Source organism: Temnothorax curvispinosus, unplaced genomic scaffold, assembly GCF_003070985.1.
Source record: "Temnothorax curvispinosus isolate PA1 unplaced genomic scaffold, ASM307098v1 QBEX01002451.1, whole genome shotgun sequence".
NCBI classification, from domain to species: Eukaryota; Metazoa; Arthropoda; class Insecta; order Hymenoptera; family Formicidae; genus Temnothorax; species Temnothorax curvispinosus.
In genome coordinates, this window is record NW_020212231.1 from 246480 (window position 1) to 259947 (window position 13468).

Here is a 13468-nt window from a genome sequence, read left to right on the forward strand (position 1 = left end):
GACCACAGCCCATGTTTGCTAATGTATAATTTGTTATTAATATCTCATAATATCTTACAGAGGTGATAGCTGATTTGTATCATGCGAAAAACTCAGTCACAAATCAACGCCTGCCTATAATCAGCGAGGAATATTATAAAATTATCCAGAGCAACGCAGAGAAATTGAATTCCGCGATAGTATATGATAGAGATTTTAATTATACTTATTCCACGTTTAAAATGCTTGAGAGCAATCACTTGGTGAAACTGAATGGAAAGGTCGTCGAACGACCGCAGCACATGTTGATGCGAGTTGCTGTAGGTATTTACGGCGAAGATATCGATAAAGTTATTGAAACTTACAATTTTATGTCTAAACAATATTTTGTACACGCTGCACAAACGATAGATGCCGCATGTACTGTTACGCAACAAATGGCTAGGTAATTGCTTTCACTAATGATCCATTGGGCGCGGTGTAACGTGTTATTAAATAAACGATATTTTTACAGCTCATTCTCATTGACAATGTCTAGCGATAGCATTGATGGAATTTTGGATACGTTAGAAAGATTTGCCGTTCTTTGTCATCATAATGGCGAGATAGGATTCAATGTGCATTGCATTCGAGCAAAGAACACGCCTATAAGAGGCACAGGAGGCGTATCAAACGGATTGGTGCCTATGTTAAAAGCGTACAATACGTCCATTGCGACTGTCTCCAAAAATGGCAAAAATGAAGGACCGATTACTGTATATTTAGAACCATGGCATGCCGATATTTATGAGTTCTTAGATCTGAAAAGGAGTATTGGTTATTATCTTCTACTGTTATCTTTTTCATCTCTTGATAAAGGAACACATATAAATATATTTCTAAACAATTATAGGCGAAGAGCAATTGAGGGCTAAAGGTATGTGCTACGGATTGTGGACTCCAGATTTATTCATGAAACGTGTTTTTCATAATAAGGATTGGAGCCTAATGTGCCCACATGAATGCCCTGGATTAGTTGAAGCGTGGGGTGATGAATTTGAAAAACTGTATACTAGGTCATTATATTTCCAATATTTAAAACTACATGGAGTTTATATAATTTATGAATGAAATGTATGTTTTTTCATATTTTTAGATATGAAAAGGAAGGACGTTTTCGAAGACAAGTTAAGGCTAGGGAGTTGTGGCTTCTCATCACTCAGATACAATTTGAGACAGGAGTGCCATATATAGTTTATAAAGATCATTGTAATCGCAAAACAAATCATCAGAATTTGGGTACAATTAAATGCGGTAGTTTCTCTACCGAAATAGTCCAATATTCAAGTTCCGATGAAGTTGCCACGTGTAATACAGCTTCAATCGCTGTCAACATGTTCGTGAATTCTACTAAGAGAACTTTCGACTTTTATAAACTTAAGGAAGTGGTGAAAATCGTCACCCACAATTTGGATAAAATGATTGACGTCAATTTTTATCCTCTCCCAGAGGCAAAATTGTCGTCTAATAAACATAGATCTATCGGTAAGCTATTTGCAACGTAATTCACATACTATATGTACGGGAAAAAATGAAGTTGCTTCAATTAAATGTCGGCGTCACGGGCTGCCACAAGCATAAATAGTTAATTCAATTGGATATTATTGGACCAGATATTTAAATTATTAAAACAATTATCTGATGTTTCATTAATATTGATGTTACATTAATTAATTTTATCTCAATAACACTGATGCTGTTGATATAACTTTTTTTTTCGTGTGCGCATTGCTTTTTCTTTAACTTATTTTTAAAACTTTAGGTATTGGTGTACAAGGATTAGCGGATGCGTTTATTTTAATGAGATATCCGTTTGAAAGCAAAGAAGCTAGTGAACTCAACGTCCAAATTTTTGAGACTCTTTATTATGGCGCTCTAGAAGCTAGTTGTGAGATAGCTATGGAGAAAGGCCCTTACGAGTCATATGAGGGCAGTCCAATCAGTAAAGGTGTAAGTAATCACGAAAATCATTATTCTATTATCTGCTAATTTGTTGGAAGTTATTTACATCTAAAACATGCAAATTTTTTTTATAGATCCTCCAGTACGAAATGTGGGATATGGAAAACAAGGAAAAACCAACAAATTTATGGGATTGGGATATTTTAAAGGCAAAAATTGCCAATCATGGAGTGCGCAATTCTTTGTTAATAGCGCAAATGTATGTTCCGTTTATGGCACAAATGTTGGAAACCAACATATCAGTCGAGCCGTACACGAGCAACATATATAAGATATATGCATTATCAAAACAGTATCCGGTTGTCAAACCACATTTGCTACAAGATCTGGTTGAGAGGGATCTTTGGGATGAGAACATGTGTAATAAAATCATTAATAATGGCGGATCTATACAAGTAAATATTCATTATTTAATTTAACTACGTTATAATGTGATTTTATTATATTACATAAATATTTACGAAATAGATATAATGTACGTTTTATAAGTAAACTGGCTTTCTCGTTTGCAGAACATTGAAGACATGCCCGATGATTTAAAGCAGCTTTACAAAACGGTTTGGGAAATGCCACAACAGACTATTTTTGATATGGCAGCTTCTCGTGGACGTTTTATCGATCAGTCGCAATGTTTAAATATTCACATGGTTGATCCGTTAGACAAGCTTACATCCGTACATTATTATGCTTGGAATGTCGTAAGTTTAAAGTGTATTTTGAGATGGCATATAAATTTAATGTTAAATATGTATTTTTATTTGCAGGGTTTGAAATCTAGCGTGTACCGTCTCGTAAGTAACAGCGATAACATGACATAGACAAGATAAAATTAAACGTTTTGTTCAAATACAAAATGTATATCCAAAAACAAAGTAATAACAGAGTGCAGAAATCCACATTAACCCGTTGTGGTCACACCTCCTAAAAATAACGTAGTGGTCACACGGGGTCCAATGGACCCCACAACAGTTTCCATTTGCGTTCTTTTTTGATGTATCGACTCAAACCTTGAACTGGAATTAATTTATGACTTCCTCTTGATAATCCAATAATTTAAAAAATTTTTTTATGTTGAAAAAACGCGAGAAAAAAAATTTTTTTTTCGAGAAATTTGACTGTTTTCACAAAAATATTTATCAAAATTTTTTTAGATAGAGTAAAAAAACTTTGTACGTTTTACTCTCAAAATAGTATACAAAAAAAAAAAAAAAAACCCTGGGGTCCAGTGGACCCCATGTGACCACAACGGGTTAAAATAAAAGTGAAGATTTTTTTTAACAAAATATGAAAATTGTATTTTTTATTTTGAAATTCGTAAAAAATAATATTCTTAAGAAAAAAGTAAAAAAAAATTATAAGATAAGCAATAAGAAAAATGTAGAAACATGTAAAATAAAAAAACATTCTGGAAGAATGCGTTCCTTTAATTATATAATTATTAATTTTACCATAATATCTCCTCTACACTCTTACACTTTCTTTTGTATTATAAATTAGACATTACTATAACTTTAGAACAGTATTCACGGTATACAAGTCCAATCTTAAATGTTAAATTATAGAAAGGTTCACCTAAAGACGCTGTAAGGGCTGTTTTATTACTATAGCATCTTATAATAAACTCAAGACGATTTTAAATATATAAGATAGTGTCGGGAAAATTGTTCTTACAGTTTGCAATACAAGTTAAATCATTTCTGTATACTTCCTCATTAATAATGTTTTTCAATTCCTTATTCGCCGTATTTAATCTTCCTTTACTACTTATTAATCAATGTAAAAATTGTTCTTTATCATCAATTTATTATGTATTACATATTTTTATTGATTTATGAGTTTTCGTATTATATTAACAAATTTTTTAATTTTGTTTGCATTCTTGTCACGGACCTTGACTAATGCTACATTTGAATGTGGCGCGATGTTTCGGACTAAAATTTGATTGGCTGTCTTATTCTTCGGCCGCCATTGCGCAATGCTACACCTGTCTTGACGAGGAGCAAGAGTTATTAGGTTAGCTCAGATGTCTAATCTTGTAAACATAATTTTATTGAAGCTATCTTTAAAATGAAGACCTCACGAACCAAGAAAGCTCGAAAAATTCTTGGATTTTATGTAAACAATTACAAGTTTCGTCAACCATTTCAAATCCTCATTGACGGCACATTTGCATTTGCGGCATTACAGGTTAGTTATACATCTTTTTATTATTATCTTTCTGTTTGTTATCAATTTTCACAACGTTCAGTTTACCTTATCCATCATATTTGTACCTTATTATACTTTGCAGAACAAATTCAACATACAGGAACAGCTTGCAAAGTACTTCCAATCCGAGATAAAGCTGCTGACAACGGCGTGCATCATCTCGGAAACTGAGAAACTTGGTGTATTCTCTTCAACAGTTAACGGCGCCACGCAAATAGTGAAGCAGTACGCTGTACACCGATGTGGACATGAGAAGAAACCAATAAGCGGCTCAAAATGTTTACAATCTATGATAGGGAAAGACAATAGTGCAAGGTACATTATCTATATGCATTGTCTGACGGTACCCAAGAGAGTAAGAAAATCAATTTTTCAATTTTTATGTTATATTGTTTAAATCTTAGGCCAGTATTCATAGTCAGATCTTATATACAAGATCTGACTATGAATATCGACCTTGGATATTTCCATATTCCCTAAAAATATAAAATTCAAATCTGTCAATGAAATGACAAAACGATAATCGTTTTTGTGAACTAAACGCACGTGAATCTTTCATGTTCGTTTACCATAATCAATGTGCGGACAACAGTTATTTGTGTGCTCTCGAGTTTTTATGTTGAAACATCTAGGTTTAGAAAACTGTCCTTAGAAGGTTTAATGTGTGTTCAAAATCCAGTAATAAAGAAATAAGAGTTTTCTTCTATTGTATATCAAATGTATTGTAAACCAAACTGTTTATTTTGGAATAAGAGTATTAAGAATATTTTTTATTCTTATTTCAATGAGTTTGTCACATTTTTCAAGAGAATCTCACATTCAGCTGATATATACAAAAGATTATCTCTTATTTTCGTTATTTTAAGTTTATATACCGTTTTAAACATATAATGCTAATAAACAAATGATTTGACATATAAGCATCAAGAATAATATTCATTATATAATAAAAAAAAAGTAATTTTTTTTTTATAAAACTGTCCTTGTTACAGATATATCGTTGCAACGCAAGATCGTGAGCTTCAGGATAAGTTGAGGATAATTCCAGGAGTTCCTGTAATTTATTTGCATGGAAAAGCACCCACTCTATACTCTCCTTCAGAGGCAAGTCGCAAACACGCTGAAGCTACGAAGAAAGGTTTAGGAATGACTATATGGGAGAAAGAAAATGTAAAGGTATTGCGAAAGCAAGCAGGATTAGAAGAGAAGGAGAGTAAAATGAAGAAGAGGAAAAAGGGAGGACCAAATCCACTTAGCTGTTTGAAGAAAAAGAAAAAACCGGAAACAATAATATTGAACAAAAGTGGTACAAAGTCTGGTAAAGTCAGGAAAAGAAAAATTAAAATAGCGTCACACGTTAAAGAGGCTTTACTAACAGAACTGAAGAGTGAATGTAGGACATAGAATTGTATGTATGTAAAATTTGAATGTGCAAATTGTAAACATGTATTCTGTGAATATAATATAAAAATAAAATCGTTAAAAAACGGGATTTGAGAGAACAAAGTACTTTTTGGCACATTGAATTAATATTTTTTGTTGAGAAATAAAAATAATAAAGTACTTAAAATACTTTAATATATATAGATGTATATAAAGTTTTAATAAGCTTCAAGTATTTAGATATATCATAGTTCTTATGGTCATGTTAAACATGAAATGTTTAGTATTTCTATAAAAGAATCTTTCATAATTCTATAGCTATAGTATTAATAAAAACTTTAGTTTTAAATGACTGAAATGTTTCTTATTTAATAAAAATAATTTACAATGTTTGCTTTTATTAACGAAAAAATAATGAGGTGCGCTGTTTTAAATTAAGATTGATATCATTTAAATAAGAAAATATAGTGACTAACGAAAATAAGTAACAAAAAACTCTTACTTCAGAAAAAAGTGTATATTACATCCTTCAGTACGATATTAAATAACGTTGTATAATGTTATTTTCCTAGAATATCTTAACATACAGTTGAACACATGAATCTGGAATTAGGAACTTCTACATATCGAAAGTATAAAAATGTTGGAAAATAAACTTTTTGCTGTAGGTGGCACAGTATTATTTACAGCCTTTGTTTAAGAACTTTCAGACAATGTGTAAAACTATATTATCATAAGTATACATTTATAAGATAATCAGAGTTGAATAGTGGCAGATCTATATTCTCGGAGGATAATATTTCTAGTTCTCAAGAAAAATTTAACTTATTAATATAACGAATATTTATATATTTTAATAAAGTTCATATAAAAGTTAGAACTCTTAAAAATGTATACATATAAATTTATTACCCACACATATGTATATATAAATATAAATATATATATATATATATATATATATATATGTATATATAATATATTATATATATTTATAAATATATATATAGATATTTTTTATGTGTATGTATACATACATAAAATTAAGCGTGAATGACATTAAAAAAAAACTAATTGTTGCAATGAAAAAAACGAGAAATTTAACATAGAAAATTTGAAGTTAAAAAGCTGAAGATATTCTAATTTATTCAAGACACGACCTTGACGTATGAGGGCTCTTTGGCATATCAAGGTCCTATAATTTTCAAGCTTATAAGTAGATCTACCACTACATATAGTTAAACAACGTAATCTTTCTATTAGGTACAAATATTTGAACTTGATCATAGAAGTAAAATAATTCCAACTTTACCTCATTCAGTTGAATATTACAATTATCATGTAGCGTATTATTATTTATTTCCCGATATAGACTTTTCCTAGTTCACAAATCGCTAGTCACAAAAATAGAATCTTTCTCTGTCAAAAAATTATGTTTCTAAACAATTATTAAACCAAAAGCTTTCAAAGTTAGATGTTTTAATAAAAATCTTTACAGACGGATCTTTCATACAAGTATGATTAAATGTAATGTCATGAAATACATGCACTATGTTTATAAGGTTATAAAATTTGAAGAAATATTGTAATTTTTATTATTAACTTACAAGTGAAAATTTATTTTTAGTCGTCACACATGTAGGATGTAACACTGTTCATGCAAAACTTAAACAGTATGGAACGAAAAAAATATTTTTTTTCAGCATTAGCACTGACCATTTTCTAGTACTAATCTATCATCAAATCAATATTACGCTCAACTTAAAACGTTTTTTTTTCACTTTAGAATTAAATCAGATATAGCTTATGTAAAAATTACATAAATTTAAAAAATTTCAACAAAACTTTAAGCATGTAAAAAAAGATCTATCTCTTAAATAAAATTAAATGAATCTGAATGTTTGTTAAAGTAGTGTGAGTGCTAATGGTTTCACACATACCTATATCTGTTTTATATTCTATATGAAAATTACTGCGTCTTAAACACGACTTCTGTTAATATTGCTTTTAGACAAAAGTAGTCTTTAAACAGAACATAAAAAATCTTATATCATATATTTGAGTAATCTCACAAACGTGATGGTCAAGGATGTTGATTTAATAGTGCACGTGTAGCCATAGCGAGCATTTTCATGCGGCGCGTCGATCGATGATTCGGATTACTCGCTACAAACGTAGCTATTTGATTTTGTAGAGTCATTAGCACCGTGCCCATATGTTCTCGTGTTACTGGATCACTTGGATCCAAATTCAATATTGCTTCCTCCAGCCATCTAAAAAGAAGGTAATTTTTATTTAAAATATCTTGTAATATCTGCAAATGGTACAAATGTCTATTTTTATATTATACAACCTAAACATAAATTTAAAAAATAGTTAATAAATACCTGTGTTTTAATTCTGTACGGTGCCCTAAATCAGCAGATAATTGCTGTACGAGAGAAAGAATAACAGGTTGCTGCAAAATGCATCTTGAGGCTTGTCCTGGGGCTCCATTACACGAAAATACTCTCGAAGGTTCTGTTTTCTCACACACTAGTACTACCAATCCTAAATCACTTGCACTCAGAGCTTGTTGAAAAGCTGCGTTCAGTTGACCTCTTTGAAGGAGGGACATGACACGCGCTTGAGCATCAGCTACAGCGGTTACAGGTATAGCAGGTGTTGTAGCTCTTGACCTATAGGTTTCGAGAAAAAGGGTATTTTAATGATATCTATCTGATAGTATCTATGGTGGTATTAAATTTAAAATTTACAACAAGTTCCTTACCGCGCACTAGAAATTTCTGTAAGTTGCTGATTCAGATTCTCTCGTATGGAATCACGAATTGTTCGAATAGTACCATCTTGTATCGTCGTCAAAACTCTATTCAATTCAGCTTGCATTTCTTCGCGTACCAATGTTGATAACATTTCGCTTAGCTGCTCATTATGACGTTGATACTGTTTATCGATGATTGTATCGACATGTTGTAGATCTATAAAAGAAAATGTTATGTAAGTACGTTATATATACATAAATATTTAATTGTGTTTTAATGATGTTGACAGAATAAATTACTTACATTCGCGAGTACCTTTAATAAAAGCTTCCTGGATTTGCTTAAACATAATTTGGCAAATTTTTTCCATATTAGGTAAAAGGACAGTTGTGAATGCTTCCTTAAAAGCAGCATCCAGAGCTGGTTTAGCTGCATTTGCAGCTGTCAAAGATAAGGTATCTTTTACATGAGAACTGCTTATCAATTCAGATATATTTTTCTGAAAATGTTCGTCCATTTGATTTGCGTCTAATCTCATTTGATGCTTCAAAGGCTTTATCGTATCTTCGACTGTACGCGGCAAGGTACTTTCAATCTTGTCTTTGATCGTTGTCTCAAATGTGTTTAGAAATTCATGTTGACGAGTCATTTGATCATATAGAGTTTGTTCCAAGCTTGCATTATGCTGTTGAGACATTCTCGTCAATGCGGATTCTATTTGCGTAGTTACTGGCGATTCTTGTTGCAATCTAGTAACTTCTGCGCGTAATTCTTTTAACTCTTGACACTGATCCTGAACTATCTCTAAAATAGATTTCAATTTGTTGTTTATTTCGAGATTATTGATGTCGTTGTTTGTTCGCCATAATGTTCCAGGATCATCGGTAGGAAGAGACGTCTTCGGTTCATCTTTCATCTTCTGCCTTTGAACATTATTCTCATCATCTTCGGGAAATTCTTCCGACTCTTGCATCGCATGCACACTAACGTCCTTAAGCAGGACCATTGGGATATTAGACCAATCCTCATCAGCGTTCGTTTTCGTTTCCGGCTTGCCATCGATATCAGTTTCTTCATCTGGTTTAGAAAGAGACAAAATTTCTCTTACTTCTCTAGATGGACTGCTACCGCAACTGGCAGGAGTTTGCTCTTCTATCTCGTTTTTCACGAGTGGCGGGTCAGATGCGTTCAAAGCTTGTACCGCTTGTGCAATAGGACTACTAGACAAGACTTTCCTCAAATCTGGACTTTCGGGATCAGACTCCAATTCGTTGTTCTCTTTTTTTGCAGGCGAACTGAATGCATCAGGCGTCATTAAGTTTAAGCCACCACCACTATGATTAATTATCGTTTCGGTTGTGGTAGATAAAGATCGTTCTCCCTCACAATTCTCTTCGGACATGCCATTGTGAGCAGCGGTTCCCATATCTGGCATATCTTCAGAATAATCCAGCGAATCGTGAGTACGTGTACCTATAAGATAATTGCCACTTCCTTGTGAGGCAGGTTTAAAGGCAATGTGACACTCTTGTAACGACTTTGGTTGGACTAGATACATATAAATGACAAGTTGTTCATCGTTCTCTTCGATCTCTTCACATAGATCTTCCAGTGATTCGCCGGTCGACCGTATTTTACGTTGATCGGCCTCGACAATTCCAAAACTTAGAATTGGATATGGCAGGAGAAACTCTGATACCGTGCTTATGCATGCTAGCGCCTCACCTTTGTCTTTTGAAAGACTTAGTACATATAAAATTTTATTATATATGTCTGATAGAAATAGATATCCAGCACTAAGATCTAAGCCCGCTTTTAGTACCGGCACTTTGCCCGTAGAAGGATTTGGAGCAAATTTGATTGTTTGTAAACAAGTCCACAATTCGCATGACCATACTTTTAGTTCTGAATTATTGTCACACCCCGTCACAGCAAATCTCCAAAATTGAACACTGAAAAATAGATATTTCCCTTAATTATGTTGAGTTTACTCAATATAAATGTCGAATTGATATTTCCAAAATACTCACTCAGGCTGATAATTTTTATGATCATCAAGGAAAAATAGGCAAGAAATGGGTCGTCCTCCATGAGGCCTCCATTGATGTAAACAACGTGGTTGCGGTTGGCCGTTGTGAGAATTATTATGAAGGAAGACTTGAAAGAATTTCACTTCTCCATCTGTACTAGCAGTTGCTAATGCGGTGCCATCTGGACTAAGTGTGGCTTCAACAATAGTTCCTGAGTGTTGATCAATTTCCATCATGCCACCAGTTTCTTTAATACTTGGATCTGTTGCCTGATTTGGCAAAAAACAATTGAGAATTATTCATTGCCTATGCTCCGTATGTAATAAAAATTATGGAAGTATATGTTCATATACCTCTACTGATCTAAATCTTGACGCTATTGTCGCAACCGACCACAATTCAACCTTGGAACCACGAGTTAGGACTAATAATTTTGATACTTCGTCTCCGTCAGAGGCATCATCCTCTGGGATGTACGGACACCAGATCACTCGGTGACTAGTTGGAGAAACGTCTTCCGCGTCTACTTGTAATACTAAACTACATAATAATTCAGACGGCGTAGGTTCAATTGTGTGTATAAAAAGTGATCCTGTATAATCGATACACGCAAGAATTGCATTTGAAACATGGGCGAACGCAAGATCTTGAATAGCACCACGCATTCCTCGTAGCAGAGCTCTATGTTCTAATTCCTTGTATACAACACGAATTACCCCACCACCGGCACTGACTAAAAGATAGAAAATTTATCTAAATAGAAGTATGACTTAAATCGCTTATATATATATAAAGCAATTTCAATTTGCAAAAAAATAAACATTGCAAACAACAAATCTCAATTTTATCAAATATTACCTTTTAAACCATAGGCTAAATATTTTCCAGATACATGAACGGCCAACAACTGGCCGGTATAAAGATGATGATCCCATGTGAAATCAACAATGTTCTTCAACTTTACTTTAGAACTACCATGATCGTGATCACCAGGAGAAGGGATAATGGTCACATTTGTGCTACACAATTCAACTGAATGTTGATCCTCCCGTCCAGTAAACTCCCTGTAGAAATGGAACGCTACATATAAGGATTTTTATACAAATTGAAACCTACATGTCATATTTATTTATATCTTTCTTCCAATATAAAGAAAAAAGAAATCAAACGGGTAATGCAAGAAAAAATATATTGATAAAGAAATGCTAAGCATGTTTATGTGGAAAATTATTTTGGAGAAAACTGAAATTTATTTATAGAAAGATGAAACCATAATATTTGATTAAAATATAATTAATCATGTATCTCAATCTTTCAGAGTTCCAAGGATAGTTCAAAAATTTAAAAGCACTTACTACTCAAGTGTAAAGCACTTACTACTTAACTTAAGTAAAAGAATGCTTATTCAATATAGATTTACATAAATTTTTTAGGATTAAACAAGTAATTTGTTTCAATTAAGCTATTCATCTCCTAGTTTTACACAAGCAGACACAAAGATAAAAGGATAGATCATTTATATTATCTGATCCATATATTGATCATATTTTTTATGATTTAACGAATATTAAGAACTTTTGAATTTTTAAATCGCTCTTTTTTTTAACATCTCGCTTATCCTTTTGAAAGTTTGATGAAAAGTGGCTATTACAATATTTTCATTTTTGTCACTTATCTTTTTCTAATTCTTATGTCCATTTCTATCAATACAAATTAACTTTAACCTTGGTTTAACTTACTTTTTATCTCGTTCTATAATGTCCATTTCTATCAACGCAGGTTAATTTTGATCTTGGTTTAATTTACCTGTCATCTTTTCCTAGTTCTAAAAGTTAGAAAAAGATAGAAAGTAAGTAAAGCCGAGATTAGAAGTTAATCTACATTGGTAGAAATGGGCATAATTCCTAGAACTAAAAAAAGATAAAAAATAAGTTAAACCAACATTGAAGTTAATCCACATTAGTAGAGATGAACGTAAGAATTAGAAAGAGATGAAAAGCAAGTTAAACCGAGATTAAAGTTAATCTACATGGTTGAAATGGACAGTAAAAATTAGAAAGAGATAAAAAGCAAGTTAAACGAGATTAAAATTAATCTACATGGTAGAAATGGACATAAGAATTAGAAAGAGATAAAAAGTTAGTTAAACCGAGATTAAAGTTAATCTCCATGGTAGAAATGGACATAGGAATTAGAAAGAGATAAAAAGTAAGTAGAGATTAAAGTTAATCTACATAGTAGCGATGGACATAAGAATTTTAAATCGAGATTAAAGTTAATCTACGTTGGCAGAAGTTTTTAGGGGTGCGACATGACTCTACACCTGTATGGCTCTAAAAGCTCTAAAGCTCTCTCGGAGAACTTACACTGTCTGCTGAAAGTGGAGATGCCTCAGATTGCCTTCCCCGGACTTGCTCATGTCGCCAGCCGTGTCCCTGCAAAACAACGAATTTACAGATCTGCACGGTCCCCGGGTCGACGGGCGGACGATTCCTAACCCCAGCCGGCGGTGCCGCTGGCCTGCACGATATCGGCATTACGGGGGGATCGCTCTATCTTTCTCGCTCTCTCTCACCTTTCGGGCATAAATGCTGTCGTTCCTCGGCGTGCCGCTCGTTCGGGATCGAATGGATCTAGTCGAGCAGCCGCGCGCTCATCACCGGCCCCGTAACGATCTCGAGGCACGCACACGCGAGATCAATTCGGTAAATTCCAACGAAAGTGAAACGTCAGGCGGCCATCACCCACTTGTCAGTACGTATATACGTGCGAAGTGGTGCGACTTGCGAAGTGGACGTCAGTGCGGGCAATCCCCGTCGAGACACTCGAGAGCTCGAGACTCTCGAGAATCGAGACTCGAAATATCTGCCGCTGGTATTCAGTTTTATTCGCGCGTCCGGTTGGTCGGCGCCGGATTGGCCAATTCAACGGAACCTTTCGATTGGTCGATCCAGTGGAAGAATTAACACCGAGACTACCGAGTGCCAGTTGCCAAAACGCCGCGACTGTCGCGAGTCGATCTGCTATCATCAATCGCAACGTAAGTCAAATACGTGCACGGGGATTCTCTAATCTCTCCATAACGGCAGTTTCGGTATCGTTGCG

The 13468-nt window shown here is 33.6% G+C and overlaps 3 protein-coding genes across 3 annotated transcripts in view; 2 read left to right on the plus strand and 1 right to left on the minus strand.

Annotated features, from left to right (window-relative positions):
- Window positions 1-3051, plus strand: part of LOC112451686 (ribonucleoside-diphosphate reductase large subunit-like) — a 3735-nt gene extending 684 nt beyond the window's left edge. Inside the window, 9 exon segments of the mRNA XM_025011478.1 lie at window positions 1-52; window positions 55-424; window positions 494-795; window positions 872-1034; window positions 1115-1503; window positions 1781-1968; window positions 2055-2375; window positions 2493-2678; window positions 2745-3051. The exon segment at window positions 1-52 is cut by the window's left edge and continues 126 nt beyond it. Coding sequence (XP_024867246.1) covers window positions 1-52; window positions 55-424; window positions 494-795; window positions 872-1034; window positions 1115-1503; window positions 1781-1968; window positions 2055-2375; window positions 2493-2678; window positions 2745-2798 — 2025 coding nt within the window. The 3' untranslated portion in view covers window positions 2799-3051.
- A 905-nt stretch (window positions 3052-3956) lies between these two features.
- Window positions 3957-5680, plus strand: LOC112451694 (rRNA-processing protein UTP23 homolog). The gene is made up of 3 exons (XM_025011493.1): window positions 3957-4167; window positions 4271-4503; window positions 5181-5680. Exons 1-3 carry the CDS (start codon window positions 4048-4050, stop codon window positions 5590-5592), a joined length of 765 nt encoding a protein of 254 aa, XP_024867261.1. The 5' UTR covers window positions 3957-4047; the 3' UTR covers window positions 5593-5680.
- Window positions 5681-6600: 920 nt separating this feature from the next.
- LOC112451696 (enhancer of mRNA-decapping protein 4) lies at window positions 6601-13161 on the minus strand. Its single transcript, XM_025011496.1, has 9 exons — window positions 12939-13161; window positions 12730-12798; window positions 11222-11427; window positions 10717-11096; window positions 10364-10632; window positions 8637-10285; window positions 8342-8549; window positions 7959-8249; window positions 6601-7844 (listed from the first exon to the last, which is right to left on the minus strand). The coding sequence occupies exons 1-9, from the start codon at window positions 12947-12949 to the stop codon at window positions 7655-7657; spliced, it is 3273 nt and encodes a 1090-aa protein (XP_024867264.1). The 5' UTR covers window positions 12950-13161; the 3' UTR covers window positions 6601-7654.
- Between the last annotated feature and the right edge of the window lie 307 nt (window positions 13162-13468).

What these genes read in the sequence shown, in the direction of transcription:
- LOC112451694 (XM_025011493.1), top strand. Translation starts at nt 4,048, where the DNA reads ATGAAGACCTCACGAACCAAGAAAGCTCGAAAAATTCTTGGATTTTAT. An exon ending in TTGCATTTGCGGCATTACAG is followed by an intron (nt 4,168 to 4,270) that starts GTTAGTTATACA and finishes TATACTTTGCAG; the next exon opens with AACAAATTCAACATACAGGA. An exon ending in GGGAAAGACAATAGTGCAAG is followed by an intron (nt 4,504 to 5,180) that starts GTACATTATCTA and finishes TCCTTGTTACAG; the next exon opens with ATATATCGTTGCAACGCAAG.
- LOC112451696 (XM_025011496.1), bottom strand. An exon ending in CAAGATTTAGATCAGTAGAG is followed by an intron (nt 10,633 to 10,716) that starts GTATATGAACAT and finishes TTGCCAAATCAG; the next exon opens with GCAACAGATCCAAGTATTAA. An exon ending in CGTACAGAATTAAAACACAG is followed by an intron (nt 7,845 to 7,958) that starts GTATTTATTAAC and finishes CCTTCTTTTTAG; the next exon opens with ATGGCTGGAGGAAGCAATAT.